The 15,160-nt window shown below is 62.9% G+C and overlaps 1 protein-coding gene across 1 annotated transcript in view; it reads left to right on the forward strand.

Annotated features, from left to right (window-relative positions):
* The window catches only part of PRKCZ (protein kinase C zeta), a gene marked incomplete at its 5' end in the record, with an annotated part of 85,859 nt that overhangs the window by 49,848 nt on the left and 20,851 nt on the right, over positions 1–15,160 (forward strand). The window contains 5 exon segments of the mRNA NM_001204374.1: positions 6,044–6,129; positions 9,836–9,967; positions 10,770–10,851; positions 11,870–11,922; positions 14,280–14,468. Coding sequence (NP_001191303.1) covers positions 6,044–6,129; positions 9,836–9,967; positions 10,770–10,851; positions 11,870–11,922; positions 14,280–14,468 — 542 coding nt within the window.

A 15,160-nucleotide genomic window follows, 5' to 3' on the forward strand; every position in this document is an offset into this window, starting at 1 on the left:
GTCCGGGTCGATGCCCAGGAGTGGGATTGCCGCGTCGTGTTCTTGTTCTGTAGTTACTGTTCTGCGGAACCTCCGGACTCTCCTCCGCAGCGGTTGTGCCAGTTTACTTGCCACCGACAGTGGAGGAGCATGCCCTCTCCCTCTGCACCCTCCCCGGCATCTGTCGTTTGGTGGCGTGTGCGTGGTGGCCGTTGCGACCCGGGAGAGGTAATGCTTCGCCTGGAGCTCACTCGACCTCCTTCCTGACACATGCCCGTTACTCCCTGTGGGGTCCGAGGCCGCGGTCCTTCCCGAAACACTCCCTCCAGCAGCTCTTCTAGCACCGCTTTGCTGAGGCCCACCTGGCTTTTGTTTCCGGGTCCACATCTGTCTCTTGCCTGTGCTTTTGAGGCCGTTCTCTCTGGGCGTGGAGTCCAGGGTCGCCTCTGCCTTCGTCCCCTGGGCTCGGGTCCGTGTCCTTCGGCCATGTCCAGTCTGTCCCCCTGCTCTTTTCCGTGCTTCCTGCCATCCTGGCCCCCCCTCCGTGTTTCAGCCTGGCTCCTGTCCTCTGCTGTCTCTCGTTTTGTCTAACCTGCTCTTCAATCTCTTTATTATTGCTTTCAGTTACTGCATGTCCGCTTTTAGGATTTCTAAAATCCCAGGGTTTTTAGAATTCAATTCCAGAGTTCCCGTTGTGGCACAGTGGTTAACAAATCCAACTAGGAACCATGAGGTTTCGGGTTCGATCCCTGCCCTTGCTCAGTGGGTTAAGGATCCGGCATTGCCGTGAGCTGTGGTGTAGGTCGCAGACGCGGCTCGGATCCCGTGTTGCTGTGGCTCTGGCGTAGGCTGGCGGCTACAGCTCCGATTCGACCCCTGGCCTGGGAGCCTCCATATGCCTCTGGAGCGGCCCAAGAAATGGCAAAAGACAAAAAAAAAAAAAAAAAAAAAAGAATTCGATGCCTTTTTTAATGGACCCAGGTCACTGGAGAAATGCCCTCATTTCACCTGTCTTGCTCAGGAGATTTTGAATCTCTGAATTCCCTGTAAGTCCGTTTCTGTTGACTCTTTTTTTTTTTTTTTTTTTTTTTTGTATTTTTGCTATTTCTTGGGCCGCTCCCGTGGCATATGGAGGTTCCCAGGCCAGGGGTCGAATCGGAGCTGTAGCCACCGGCCTAGACCAGAGCCACAGCAACGCGGGATCCGAGCCGCGTCTGCAACCTACACCACAGCTCACGGCAACGCCGGATCCTTAACCCACTGAGCAAGGGCAGGGACCGAACCCGCAACCTCATGGTTCCTAGTCGGATTCGTTAACCACTGCGCCACAACGGGAACTCCCCTCTTGACTCTTTGGTCAAATGCTGCTCTTTCATGGCCTGTCTGGTCGTTTGTTCCTGACTGTCAGACACTGTGTTTGGGAAACTGTCAAAGCACTCTCAGAGACGGCGTTTTCCCCATGAAAGGATGCGCCTTTATCCCGGCAGGTGGAGCCTGGGTGAATCACTGATTCCGTGGAGGTTGATCCTGGACTGTCTTTCAGTAACTGCGGCTGGAACTGGCTGGGGGTCCCCGGGACCCTGGTGTCCAGCCTTTGCCTCCCCGGCACCATGAGTCAGCCAGAAGTCTCCACCGGCTGGCTTGGTGTCTGCTTTAACCTTTTAGTAGCTGCCGTCTGCGCCTTTTCTTGCCCTGTTGCCCCGAGCCTGTGCAGCACGGGACCTTAGAAATGCCTCCCACGGAAGCTGGATTGTAGGTTCATTCTTCTAAGGCCCGTTTCCTCCGGGATCCTGAGACAGGTAGAGGCAGGCGAGCACCCACCAGTGGGGCCAGAGGGCAGAGCATCACCGCACGTGGATTATTCTCCAGCCTAGAAGGTCTCACGGATTCACCTGGCCAAGCTTGGGGCTCGGGGAGCCTGTCACGCCCCACTTTCCTCTTTCCCCTTCGGCGTGGGACTGGCCAGTTTTGCCTGTCCCAACACTGTGTTTTGGAGACACACAGCTGACCTGGTTTCCCGGGTCCAAGCTGGGGGGCGTTTTCTGTAGGACAAATCGCCCCCTGGGTGTGACCCCTCCCTGCCTTGGGGATGTTTCGATGAGACTTTGGACGTCGGAGTGAGACTTTGGGGCTACGGGATGGGGTGAATGTGTCTCCCCAGTTCTTGTGTGGAAGTCCTCACAAGAGGAGGAGGTAGATGGAGAGGAGACTCAGGGAGCGCATCCCGCTGCCCCTGTGCCACGGTGAGGCCATCGGAGCTGCCTGTCCCGGGCGCCAGCCCCCTGACTCCGTCGGAGCCCACCTGTGGGTGTGTCGCGGTGACCACGGGGACCGGGCAGTCCCTCGGGCTGGCTGCTCTGCGCAGAGCTCAGTTTCGTCCGCCACGGGAGCCCGAGCCCCGGGCCTCGCTTTCTGCTCCCGGGAAGCAGCGTCGTCTCCCTTGGAGCCCGTGGCGCCTGGGCCACGCTTGCTCCAGTCCTCGCGCTCCTTGGGGGGCGGCCGCACCATCCCCTCCCGCGTTCCCGGCCCCCTCTCACTTTCGGGGTGTGCATTCCTGGCCCCGGCGCTCGAGCCACAGGTGCAGCTGGGCCTGCGGCCGGGGACGTGGGTCCCTTGTGGTGCAGGGGGCGTGCACGGCTCCGGGACGGGAATTGTGCAGGAGAACCTCTGCGTGGAGAGCAGCCGGCTCAGCGTGAACTGACTCGCGACCTGGTGCCTGGAATCCGCTGTACATTTTTCCATGGACTCTTTCTGAAAACATTGGTCAGCTGTTCATCGAAACTCAATTCATATCGTGACCAATTTGTATCTTTGTGATAAAAATTAGTAGAAAGGCGAACTGTCCTACCTGCTCCCCCTGAAAACACCTACCTCCGAGGGTTGGGTTTCTTAACCGGTGGTGTTTGGTGACACAGGGCAGCAGAGGGGTGAGGAGCAGGCAGCAGCATGGTTAAGGACCTTGGGTGAGGGGGCCTGCGGGCCATGGGAGGGCACCCTGCTGCCCTGGCCCAGCTGCGTCCTGCCTGCAGCCACCCTCACCCCCCACGTGACCTGCAGAGCTCCAGGACGATGTGGGTCCTGCTGCACAGCCCTGGGGGCAGCGCCCAGCCCCTCCTGAGACACAGAGATGCCTGGTGTTGTCCAGAAATGGGTGGCCAGCCCCGCGTGCCCACAGTGACACCAGTCACGGGGAAAATGCAGATGAGTGTGTGGCTCCTGGGCTTCCTGGAACTGTGTGTGTCCACACGCCTCACTGTCCCTGAGGCCACCAGCAGGAGATACCCAGGCCAGCACCCCCTCGAGACCCAAAGACCTGTGTCTGGATGGTCACTTGCTGCTCTTGCAGGAGCCTCTTGGTGGAACGTGTGTTTGGTGAGAACAGGGCCACCGAGGCAAGAACACCAAGGATCCAGACACAGGCCCTGCTGTCCTGGGCACGGGCCCGAGTGGACGCACTGTCCCTGGAGGAAGCTGTGCCTGGGGGCAGCCATGCCCGCTCTGCCAAGGACCCGCCACAACCCTGTGGGTCACAGCCTGGAACCCCCACAGGAGCACTTGGCTGGCCCTGGCACCCATCCCAGGAGCACTCCCGCTACTGTTCCCAGGCGCCACAGGGCTGTCCTGCGGTTGTGCTGGGCCGAGCTGGTCACCTTGGCCGTGGGTCCATGTCCAGCAAACAGCCAGAGAGGCCCCCTGCACCACCATGACCTGCCCTGCACCCCACTCTTGTCCCCATCTCTGGAGGGGCCTGGTTTGCCTCACGGCCGTTGCTCTAAGCTCCCTTTTGAAAGTGTTTCTTCGCCTGCCAGCGCCTTCAAGATGCTCGATTGCCATAGAAACAGCCCGTTCCCGTGCCCTGCAGCCGCCTAATTATAGAATTCCAGAGACAAGCAGGGAGCTTGTTCACGGAGGCTGAGCGGAGGTGCGGGGGCGCTGAGCACACAGCCACGAGGACCCGCGGTCCTTCCCGCACCGCGACCAGAGCTCGGGCGCAGGAAGGCGACCAGCTGCGCTCCAGGCCCCAGCAGCTCCAACTCTGAGCTTGGCCCTGACTCAGGGCCTGAGATGGAACCGCCGGGTGAAGGCCGCCAGGCGGAGCAGCCTGGGCTCAGCCAGAGCCGCCCGCTGGGGCGCTCACTCCCGTGGAGGCCCGGGCAGCCCACCCAGGGGGCCTCCGGGACCGTTGAACCCCAGGACTAGCCGCACGGCTGGTGGACACCCGTGCCCTTAGCGGCTGAGCCGGGGGTAGAGCTCAGCCCCCGCCTGCCCAGCCCTGTCCCCACGGTCGCTGGCCTCCCGCTTCCCAGAGCAGTTTCATCTCATGACTCTGTGTCCTGAGCAGCACGTCGTCTGTTTGGCCACAGGGCCTCGTGTCAGAGACCCTCTTCTGGGCGTCACCAGATCGTCTTAGGTCGACTTTTTATTTGACTTGATTTTCAAAGCATCTGTGCTGCCGAGTGTGGGTGACGGGTTGCAGCTGATGGCTCCTGCTGGGCAGCCACGCACACACTGCCTTCTGCCCATCGGCCTGGGCGTCCGCGGACGCTGTGCTGCCCCAAGCCCACTGTGACCCTCTCTCAGACCCTGGTCTGGGAGCAGTGCGATTGCTGGGTCGGGGAGGCGCCTTCCTCGCCGTGGCTAGTTTGGGCCCCAGTGCAGCCTGTCTGGGAGAACAGGTGACTTCCGGCGGCTCTGGCCCTTGGCGGTGTTTGGGGTCTAATTCTAACTCCTTCCTTAGGGACCCCACCTCCAAATGCAGCCGCATGGGGGTGAGGGGGACATGTCACGGGAGGGGCATCAGCGGTCTCCCCGCTCATGCCCCATGCCCGGGGGTCATGCAGAGTCTGTCCCCTCCGCGAGCTTTCCAGCCTCCGTGGGTCCCTAACACCTCTTGGCCTCTGCGCACTGTCTTTGAGTTTCTCATTTCGGGCAGCCTCAGTCTAATTCAAAGGGGACCTTCCTGGGGCACGTGTCCCGATCTGCAGCTCGGGGCCGTCTGGGTCTCCGGGTCTGCCCGACGTTGGCGCCTTCTCCCTCCTCAGTGGGGACCTGCGAGGGCCAGCCTTCCCCACACGGAGCCAGGCGGGCAGGGGCCCTGGGGACTCAGTGCCCGGGGCGCAGGGGCCCAGGGCCCTGCCTCCAGCCCCGCCCAGTTCTGTCCGGGCGTCTGCGCCTCGGTCCCCCTTAATCTCCCGTTTGAAAGGAGAGAAGCCGCCTTGCCATCCCCGTGACCTGATTTCAGTGGGTTCCAGCCAGACCTGGTCCTTTGCTTGTTTTAAAAACATTCCGTGCTGTTTCCACGTGCGTATGTTCCTGGCACGTCTCTGACTCTCCTGAAACGCGCCTTTACTCCAGAACTTTGTAAGAGCACAAAGCTTCCCGTTGTACCCTGAGTATTTTGTTTTCACGTATTTCCAAAGGGTTTGGAAGGAGCAAAGTTGGAGACGTTTTGAGGAAGAATAAAACCAGCGGTCCTGGCTGTAGGTTTAGCTCCGCTTTGTTTGTTAGCAGTGTCCTTGCACAGAGTTTGAATGACTGAATCCAGGCTGTGAACGTGATGCTTTGTGGAACTTGCAGCTCAGCATGAGGGTTCTGTTGGTTTTGCTTTTCTTCTGCCCTCAGATTTGCTGGATGAGGGGCACCGGGGGGCACTGGGCCAGTGCTGCCCAAGTGCCTCCTGGACTGTCTGCGGATTCGCAGCCAGCCAGGGCCTCTCCGCGTCCAGGAGCTCCCGGCCCCCCTCACCCCCGAGCCTGTCCCTGTGTGGAGAAGGGCTGGGCAGGAGGGCGGGAAGGAGAGCGTGGGAGGGCACCCAGCCAGAGGACGCCACCGCCTGGCCCCCACCAGCAGCTGTCCCCATGGGGGATCCTGGGGGCGTTCCCGTCGTCTGTCCCCCTGGGTGGCTGTCTCAGCCGCCACAGGGACCCCGGAGCCTGTGAGACGAGGTGGAGGGTGTGGCGGGTGTCTGGCTCCCCGGCCGGGCGCCTGTGCCCGCTGTGCCCTGTGGGGGGGGGAGGCTCGTGGCCACTGCGCTGTCTTCACCCCTTCCTCCCGTTCTCCCCAGAATCCATCTACCGCCGTGGGGCCAGAAGATGGAGGAAGCTGTACCGCGCCAACGGCCACCTCTTCCAGGCCAAGCGCTTTAACAGGGTGAGTGGCGGCCCCCCCCGCCCGCCCGCGGGCCCCGGGCCTGGCTCCCGGCCTCCAGCCCTGCGCTCTGCCCAGCGCCAGGCCCCGGCCGCTTTCCCGGCCACTTGCCCCAGATGATGGCCAGCCTCTTCCTCTTCCTGAGCCCGCTCGGATCTTGAGTGGGTGGCTGCTTGCTGGCTGTGGTCTGTGTCTCTGTCACCTGAGCCCTTCGTAGGGGCCACGACTCGGGGACCTGCCTGCCCGTGTGCGGGAGGGCCTGTGACTTTGACCCACAACCGGGATACACTTGCTGCAACGCTGATGGTCACGAGGGTCTCCCGTGGGGCCCAGAGGCCCGAGACAGCCCCCTGTCCCCTGCCCGCCTGCCCACTGCCAGCCACCTCCCAGGGTGCTTTGGCTGGGCTGGCCCTCCTCGTGCCACCCTTCTCTTCCGTGAAATGACGTGCTTCGTGTGGCTCTGTAGTCACTCCATGTCCCAGCGGAAGAGGAGGTGCCCGCAGGCGCCCGGCGCCCAGAACTGTGTGCCCCGGGGCTGCCAGAACCAAGCGCCACAGACAGACTGGGTGCTTCAACCAGAAGCGCACCCTCTAGCAGCTCTGGCACCTGGAGGCCCAGCCTGGGTGCGGGCTGCACTGAGGGCACTGGCTCTTTGGTAAATGCCCAGCCGGGATCCGAACGGCCAGTTAAAACAAGAGCCGTGATTGTCCTCATCGGTAGCCAGTCAGGGACACGCAGGACGATCAAAGTCACCAGCACTCAGGCTGCTGTGCACAGTGACCGGGTGCCCGCACGCCCGGGGGCACACCCGGACCCCTCCTCTGGAAAGCGGTTGGGGAGATGCCTGGTGGCTCTGAGTGGCTGTCCCCAGCAGCGCCTCCACTCAGGAGGAGCAGCCGCCTCGCCGAGGTTTGCATGTGTCCCCTTGGCATGTGGGGTAGGACCTGAGCTCCCTGTGCTGTGTGACACCTGACCCCCCACGGGGGCTTGAACCTCAGCACTTTATATGCCCCGCCCCCTCCTGCTGCAGGGCTGGCTGCGTGCGGCTGGGTGGTCGGGAAGCAGAGGGTCCCTGGGAGGAAGGGGGCAGGCTGGGGTGGGGAGACCAGCTCTGAAGGCGCCACCAGAGGTGGCAGTGCTGGTCAGAGCAGCGGGAACAGGGATGAACAGGCATCTTCCCCATAAAGAGCCAGGATTTAAGTCTCTAAGTGTTTGGGGGCCACGAGGCGTCGGTCACCACGGCGCCGCTCTGCCGTCGGAGTGTGACCCACCCCCGGACAAGAGGTCGGGGAGTGAGCACAGCCACGTCCCAATAAAGCTTTATTTATCAAAGCAGGAGGTGGCCGTCCATGGCCCAGGCTGCTCTAGGAGCCTGGAGTGGCCACTTGCCAAATGATCAAGACCGTGGGAGGAGCAAGTCTGGGGCCTGGGCTGAGACCCGCTCCCCATCCCCCGAGGGCTCAGGACAGAGGAGAATGGAGGTGCCCTCCCCCTCCCCGGACAGAAGAACCCCGCTCCTGTGTGAGCAGGAAGGACGTGCTCCCTGAGAATTTGCAGCCTCAAGCTGGACCCCACACCACTGCCCCCTCTGCCCCACCGTCCACGCGGCCCAGCAGCGCCCCCAGGTGGCTGGCAGAGGGCCAGCGTCTCTGCAGCCGAGCCTCAGAATCCCCACAGATCAATGCACAGAACCCCGAGCTCACAGCCCAGCACCACACAGCTCAGTGGGAACCGGGGTCCTGAGCAAGAAGGAGCAGGAGGCCAGACTGAACTCTCACCCCGACGGAAGAGGAGAGTGTTCCCTGGGGATTAAAAAACTGGCATCCATGACTGAAAGCACGAGCAGGGAACCGCTTTGGCAGCGTGTGAGACAGACGGAAAAATATTTTCCTCCCATTGAGCTACTCTTGTTCCTCTCTGAGACGAGAGGCTCGGGTTTGAAGCTGGATTTTGTCTTCTAGGAGCACATTTCTTAAAACGTCAATAATTTGAATCTAGATTTGAAGCAAGGAGTCTTGGGCAATGTTGTGGTAGCCTCTCCCACGGGTGCGAGGCCTCGATGTCGTGGGCACTGGCACCTGTCAGAGCCACGCCGCCCTTTGTCACCCGTTGTCCCAGCCCCTGGTAAGAGTGGCTTTGTAGGAAAAGGGATCTTTGTTCGTCTGCAGAGACACCAGGTGGTTGTGCCTTTGCCCGTAAATAAGATGCAAACATTGCAGAGCCGATTGTTAAGTGGTGACTTGGAGAGAGCTGAGCACACAGCACGTTATACTAAAAGAACGAACTTTGAGGGGTTCCTGTCATGGCTCAGGCAGGTTAAGAACCCAGCTAGTATCCATGAGGATGTGAGTTTGAGCCCTGGCCTCTCGGTGGGTTCAGGATCCCGTGTTGCCGTGAACTATGGTGTAGGTCACAGATGCAACTCAGATCTGGCATTGCTGTGGCTGTGGTGCAGGCCGGCATCTGCAGCTCCAGTTCAACCCCTTCGCCTGGGAACCTGCACATGCCATGGGTGTGGCCCTTAAAAGCAGAAGCCAAAAAAAAGGCCTTTGCCTTGGCTCTCGGATGCTCCTTCCTCGGATCCTGAATTCTCCCCAGCAGTTGCCCTCCTGGGGTGGAGGTGCCGTCATTCAGGTGATTGGCCAGGGCTGAGGTCTCAAGAGGGTTGGCCCTGTGGCCCCCGTTGGCCCTCACTGCCGTCCACTGCATTTCCGGTGGGTCCCGGGGGCGCCCCACAATTGGGGGGTGGATTCAGCCACACGGGGACTTTGGAAGACACTCTCCCTTTTCCTGTTATGGAAGTTGAAAGCTGTGGGCATGTGTGTGTCTTCAGCACGTAGTGGGCGCCCACTGGGTGCGGCTGTGTGGCTGTGACTAACAGACACGAGCCCTGCATGTGGGGAGGGGCCTGGGCTCTTGGTGGCCGTTGGCCGTGAGCAGCCGTCCCGTGGGGCTGGGTGGCACCCCAGGTCCACACCTGCGGAGGGGTGGCTCCATTTCCTAGCTCAGCTCAGTCCACGGCTGGCGGGCGGGGGGGTTCTGTTCTGGTCTCCAGGAGAGACTTGAGACTCTCTGAAGAGGCTAGAATGTGGAAAAACTCAACAGGGAGCCCGTAGGTGTGCAAACGCCATGCGCCTGTGAGGACAGCTTGGGCTCTGGGTGGCGGGCGTGCGGCCAGACTTCTGGACACGCTCACGTCCCTGCGTGTTGTGACATTCCAAAGTGGGAAAGCTGCCCCGAGCCAGCACATAGTAGTCATGAAATTCACGTGCTCAGAGCTGAGAAGAACAAAAATTGGCCGTTTAAAGTCTTTTAAAAGCTGGAAAAAAGCCCCAGACCACTGCACAGAGCCCCAGTCAGCTCGCAGTCCCGCTGCGGCTGGATGCCCGCGGCCGCGACTCCTGGGTGGCCAGGCGGCCCACGCTCTGCCCACCCGGGGCCCTTGGCTGTTCCCACCTCCAGGCCCTGTGAGCCGGGGGCCTTGCGGGGAGGGGTCCCATCACCCCCACCCTGGGCCTCGCCTGTCTCCTCACGAGCAGCCCAGCCCCCTCCTTGGGGCCCCTGCTTCCCCCCTCCCCGGGGAAGGACCCAGGTGGGGGCGGCTGGGCCTGGTGCCCCAGCTCCATGTGGCCGCGCAGCACGTCCCCTCGGGCCACTGGGGCTGCGGGGGCACCGGCCCCGCTTGACGGCGCTGTTGTCGCCCGCACAGGGAGCGTACTGCGGCCAGTGCAGCGAAAGGATATGGGGCCTCGCGAGGCAAGGCTACAGGTGCATCAGCTGCAGACTGCTGGTCCATAAGCGCTGCCACGGCCTCGTCCCGCTGACCTGCAAGAGGCATATGGTGAGTGGAGCCAGGCCCGGGGCCTGGGACTGCAGGGCCACAGCCCGGCTGGTGGTCCGGGTCTGTGCCCAGGCAGGAAGCAGCGCTTAGGAGCTGGGGGCGAAGCCGGCTGCCCTGACCCTCAAGGCCCCGGGCCCAGCCCCAGTGCCCCACCCCGCAGGGAAGGCCCACTTAGGTGTCCAGCCTCTGCTGGCGCTCCACCTGGCCGGCCACGTGCGATGGCCCGGGAGCGGAGCTGGAGTGACCATCAGCCCCCCGGGCTCCGCGAGCACAGGTCCCATCACAGAGTGAGCCGGAAAGGCACGTCTGGGGTTGGAGCAAGGGCAGAGGTGTCACACGGTGTTGCCGGAGTGCTGGGACACGGGTCCCGCAGATGCGGGAGGCGCTGGCTCAGCCGCAGCTGCCAAAACCTAGAAAGGTGCCCGCGCCCTTCGATCCTCTAGGTCCACATTAGCCTGAGAAATGAGACCAGCCCCGAGGCCACGGCCAGAGGCTGAGGGATGCCCGGGGCTGCGGTATTCACCAGGAGGGACCTGCCTCCATTGTGACATCCGCCCTGAAACCCGGAGCCAGGTGGTGTCTGATGGCTGGCGGCACACGACGCGGGCTGGGAGGGGACTCTGCGTGGATGCACGCGTATCAGAGCGCGCCCACTGCAAAGGCCACGGCCCGAGGCACCGGGCGGTCCCCTCTGCCTGCGACTCGCAGGGTTTCCTCCAGGCCAGTGCGGGAACGGACGCTTGAGTGGTGAGAACCGTGACGTGGCAGCATGCGGGTCACTCTTCACGCCGTCTCTCTGCAGGATTCTGTCATGCCTTCCCAGGAGCCTGCAGTAGACGACAGCAGTGACCGCGTGGACCTTCCGTCCGAGGACACCGATGGAAGTAGGGCCCCAGGATGCCCGCCCGCCTCTGCCTCCAGCCGGTTCCCCCACATCCCATTCTCCCCGAGGGCCAGTGTCCGTGAGCTCAGCGGCTCCTGGGGGCTTGGGGTGGGCTCTCCAGGCGGAGATGGGGGGTGGCCTTCCTGGGCGCCCAGCTGTCTGTGAGCGGCTGCCCTAGGGGCCCGGTGGCAGGGGGAGGGTCTTCCCTCTGCTGACTGTGGAGGTTCTAGAAGGCAGGAGTGCAGCAGCCACCATGGCCCCTCCCACACACTGGGTGCCCATCGCCGTGGAAAGGCCTGCTGTTCACACCACACGCTCTTGTGTACCTCTCAGGGTTTCGTGGGGTTTTGGGGGGTTTTTTTGGTTGGGGAGACTTTCTAAGGCTAAAAGGTGTCCAGAGAGTGGTTTTGAACACCAGCTGGACTGACGGCCCAGCTCTGAGCTCCTGCAATTCTGTGCACTGTTACATGGGTGTGAAAGGCCTGGCCCCTCCCTTGATACATATGGGCCCCGCCCCCAGGTGAAATGATGCCTCGGAACATAAAGCCCATAGCCCAGCACCTCCTGAAAAGGACACTCCTGACACCTGCCCACCCACCTGCTCACCATCCACCACCCACCCACCACCCACCCGACCCTCGTGCCATCCACCCCCTCCCCCACCTGCCACCCAGGACCCATTCAACCAGCCATGCATCCAGCTTTCCATCTGCATCCTGTAAGAACAGACTGAAAGGTTAGGCCCCACAACCTCAGTCCTAGGCACGCGGCAAACTTGCCACCGTGCCGGTTTGGGGCCCTCCCCAGAGTTCCAAGTCAGCAGGTCCAGGTGGGCCCAGGAAGCTGCATTTTCTTAAGACTCTAGCTGAGTCAGAGGTGGCTGCTCCTGGCCTTCGCCCTGAGCGCCGCTGGCTTGGCCTGGGCCGCCATGCGTCGGCAGGGCCGGGGCGGGGGCCCCGAGTCTCGGGCCGCGGTCCCAGCAGTGCTCCTGACACCTGGCCTTCCTCTCTCTCCAATAGTTGCTTATATTTCTTCAACCCGGAAACACGACGGCATCAAAGATGATTCCGAGGTGAGTGTGGGAAATGGCTTCTCTCTCCAGGGGTTTTTAGAAGTTTGTTGCCTCTTTGCTGGGCAGTTATGGAAACTCCAAGGTGAGCTGGGCACCTTTGGGCAGGGCTGCTCCTGCTGAGCGGGGCCATGGCCTCCGGCACACGGCAGTCCCGTGCAGGGCGGAGGGCTCTGAGGTCGTCCAGACATTTAGCTCAGAGGTCACCGGGACAGCTGAATGGGCAGAGAGCCAGTGCTGTGCCTCAGAGGTGAGGACCTGGCGCTTCTTAGACGCGACTCCTTCACTGATGCAAACCGGGGGCCAGTGTCCTTCCTTGGCCGCATCTGTGAGCCCGAGCGGCCTGGCCTGAGCCCGGGTCAGGGGGCCTCTCTGCCCTCAGGATCCTCTTCCGTCAAGTTGGGATGACCTTTGCACCTTCCGCGAGGGTGAACTGAGAGCTGTCGCATGAGCTCTTAGCACCCGCCCGCCCGCACGGGGAGCTGTGCACGCACTGACCGCTGGCGGGGCCACCGCCTCCGAGCGGCTGGCTCACCGGGCGCCCGCAACCTCCACAAAGCAAACACCTGCGCTCACCCGCCCCGCAGTCGCCTCCCGTCCCCTGTGACAGATGTTCCTGTCCCTGGGGCGTCCATGCCTCTTGTGGCAGAGATGTTGGCACCTCTCTCGGGGCTGGGCCCTCTGGTTTGGGGGGATGAGTGTCCAGTGTGCCCAAGTCAGTCTGTTGGGGGGGAGATGGGGGGGAGTGAGGAGGGAGAGACAGGGTGAGGAGGGGGAGGCAAGGGGAGTGAGGAGGGGGGGACGGGGGGGGGGATGAAGAAGGGAGGGGGGATGAGGAGGGGAGATGGGGTGGGGAGGGAGAGGTGAGGGGGCGGTAAGGAGGGGGAAACGCGGGGGCGGGGGGGGGGGGGAAGTGCTCTGGACCCAGGCCTGCCTCCTTCGAGGCAGGGTCTCACTTGGGACACACCCTTTATGAATCCCCCCGAGGCTTCTGTGCCAAGGGCTCTTTGGGGCCCAGATCCTGGCCCCCAGCTCCCAGCTCCCCCTCCACCCCAGCGGCAGGGCAGGCCCAGGGCTGGCTCCTGAGCAGCAATTCTTTCATTCAAGCCTTCGGTACATTTCCGTGGGTGCCTTTGCAGCACGACGCAGTCGGGCCCTGCACCAAGTCTCCTGCATCAACCTAGGTCTGACACCGTCCACCCCCCCCCGGGGGGGGGGCACCCGAGCCTGCACCTGCAAGACTGCATCCCACCCGACCGACCCCTCCTCCCGCTTGAGATGGCCCATCGTGGGTCCAGGCTGTCACCTCTGACTGACAGGCTATAGCTCAGAGGGTCCCACAGCCCCGCCTCCGGCTTCCGTTAACGCTCACAGGACTCAGAACGGTTCACTTACCAGATCATCAGTTCCTGATAAAAGGATGTGACTCAGGAGCAGCTGGAAGAGAAGCCCAGGGTGTGGGGAAGGGGCAGGATGGGGGGCTTCCGCGCCCTCCCCGGTCCATGTGCCCTCCGGCCCACAAGCTCTGCACGCTGTCCTGTGGGGGTTCAGGGAGCTTCATTGCACAGGCACGACCACAGCCGCGAGGGAGTCAACCTCCAGCCAGCCCCTCCCCCTCCCCCGGAATCACTGGGTTGTTTCCCTGGCAACCAGCTGCATCCCCCGGTGACCTAGAGGCTCCCCTAAAGTCGCCTCATTAACATAACAAAAGACACCTTGCTGGTTCTCCCCCGGGTGCAGGGAAGGGGCCCCAGAACAAATTTGAATTTCGTGTTATAAATCACAGCATCACAGCTGGACTCAGGATAATAACTGAGGCCCAGGGGGTTCTGCTTCCCAGCCAGCGCTCAGCCTCCATCCGCGGAACCTTGGAGAGAGGCAGGGCAGGCTACCCCTTTCCCAAAGTCATGTCCCCCCTGGACGCCTAGGTCCTTCCTGTCTGGCCACTGCGTCTGGAGTGAGTCTCGAACGCCTCCCTGCACCACAGGAAGCCATTCAGGGCAGAAGCTTGTGTTCCTGGTCACGCAGCCTTCTGTTCACTGCGTGCTGTTTCTAGGACAGTTGCTTTGGCTGGCCTTTCCAGACGTTAGCCAGCGACCCTCTGCAGACCTCCCCGGGAGGGCCAGGTGGCCCTGGGGGTGTGAGCCTGTGGTCACCTCCTTGGCCGTCCAGGGGGCGCTGGCCCCTCGCTGAGGCTGTGACGGTTTTCCGGTCTCTAGCCTGGTCGTCAGAGGCCGCAGGCCTGGGGTCCACGCCGGGGGTCTCAGGGGGCCCAGGGCCCAGGACTCTGGGACACGGACACTACGAGTCCCCCTGTCCCACGCGTGTCCCGTCCCCGCCCCGGTCTTGTCCTCCCGCAGGACCTCAAGCCGGTCATCGACGGGATGGACGGAATCAAGATCTCGCAGGGGCTCGGGCTGCAGGACTTCGACCTGATCAGGGTCATCGGGCGCGGCAGCTACGCCAAGGTTCTGCTGGTGCGGCTGAAGAAGAGCGACCAGGTGTACGCCATGAAGGTGGTGAAGAAGGAGCTGGTCCACGACGACGAGGTCAGCGCCGCGCCCGCTCGCTCCCGCCGTGGCAGGCGCCCGCCACGGAACTGCCGCTTTGCCACGTGGGGGGGACGGCCCAGGGGCTCCCCGGTGGCTCAGCGGGTTGAGGGTCTGGCGCGGGTTTGCTCCCTGGCCCGGGCGCGTCCTCCCCGCCCCGCCGCCACTGGCTCCCTGCCTGGGCTTCCTGTTCTGGGTGCCCGCACAGGGACCAGGGACCAGGGACCGTGCATCGCGCGACGGCGTCTGCTTGGCGCCCGGAGCAGCATGTCCTGCCATCCGTCCTCGTTGCAGTGAGCGCCCGCACTGCCTCGGCCGCTTTCCTGCCGCGGTCACGCCCCGCGTCGTGGACACATCCCCGCCAGCAGCGCGCAGGGCCCCAGGGCTGTGCTTTCTGGCCGCTACCTGCGCTTCCCTGGGTTTTGGCGACCACGGACCCGGGGGGCATGGTGTGGCGGGATTGCCGTTCCTGTGCTGACAGCTGTGCACTTGTCGTGCCGTCGTGGCCTGTGCTTTGATGACACCTGAGCAGGGGCTCCCTCTCTCAGAGGCCAAGGGCTGTCACCCTAGGCCACTGCTTATACGAGGCCACTTGTGCCAGGGCTCCGTGGGCCAGGCTTGTGGTTTGGCACACAGGGCGGCGCTGAACCAAATCTTCCCTGGCCGTCCTGGTGCATCTGTGCCACCCAGCG

The sequence above is a fragment of the Sus scrofa genome, chromosome 6 (genome assembly GCF_054392235.1).
Source record: "Sus scrofa isolate SSC_HxYL_T2T_F1_AM1 chromosome 6, Sscrofa_HxYL_maternal_Yorkshire_Landrace_v2.0, whole genome shotgun sequence".
In the NCBI taxonomy this organism is placed as follows: Eukaryota; Metazoa; Chordata; class Mammalia; order Artiodactyla; family Suidae; genus Sus; species Sus scrofa.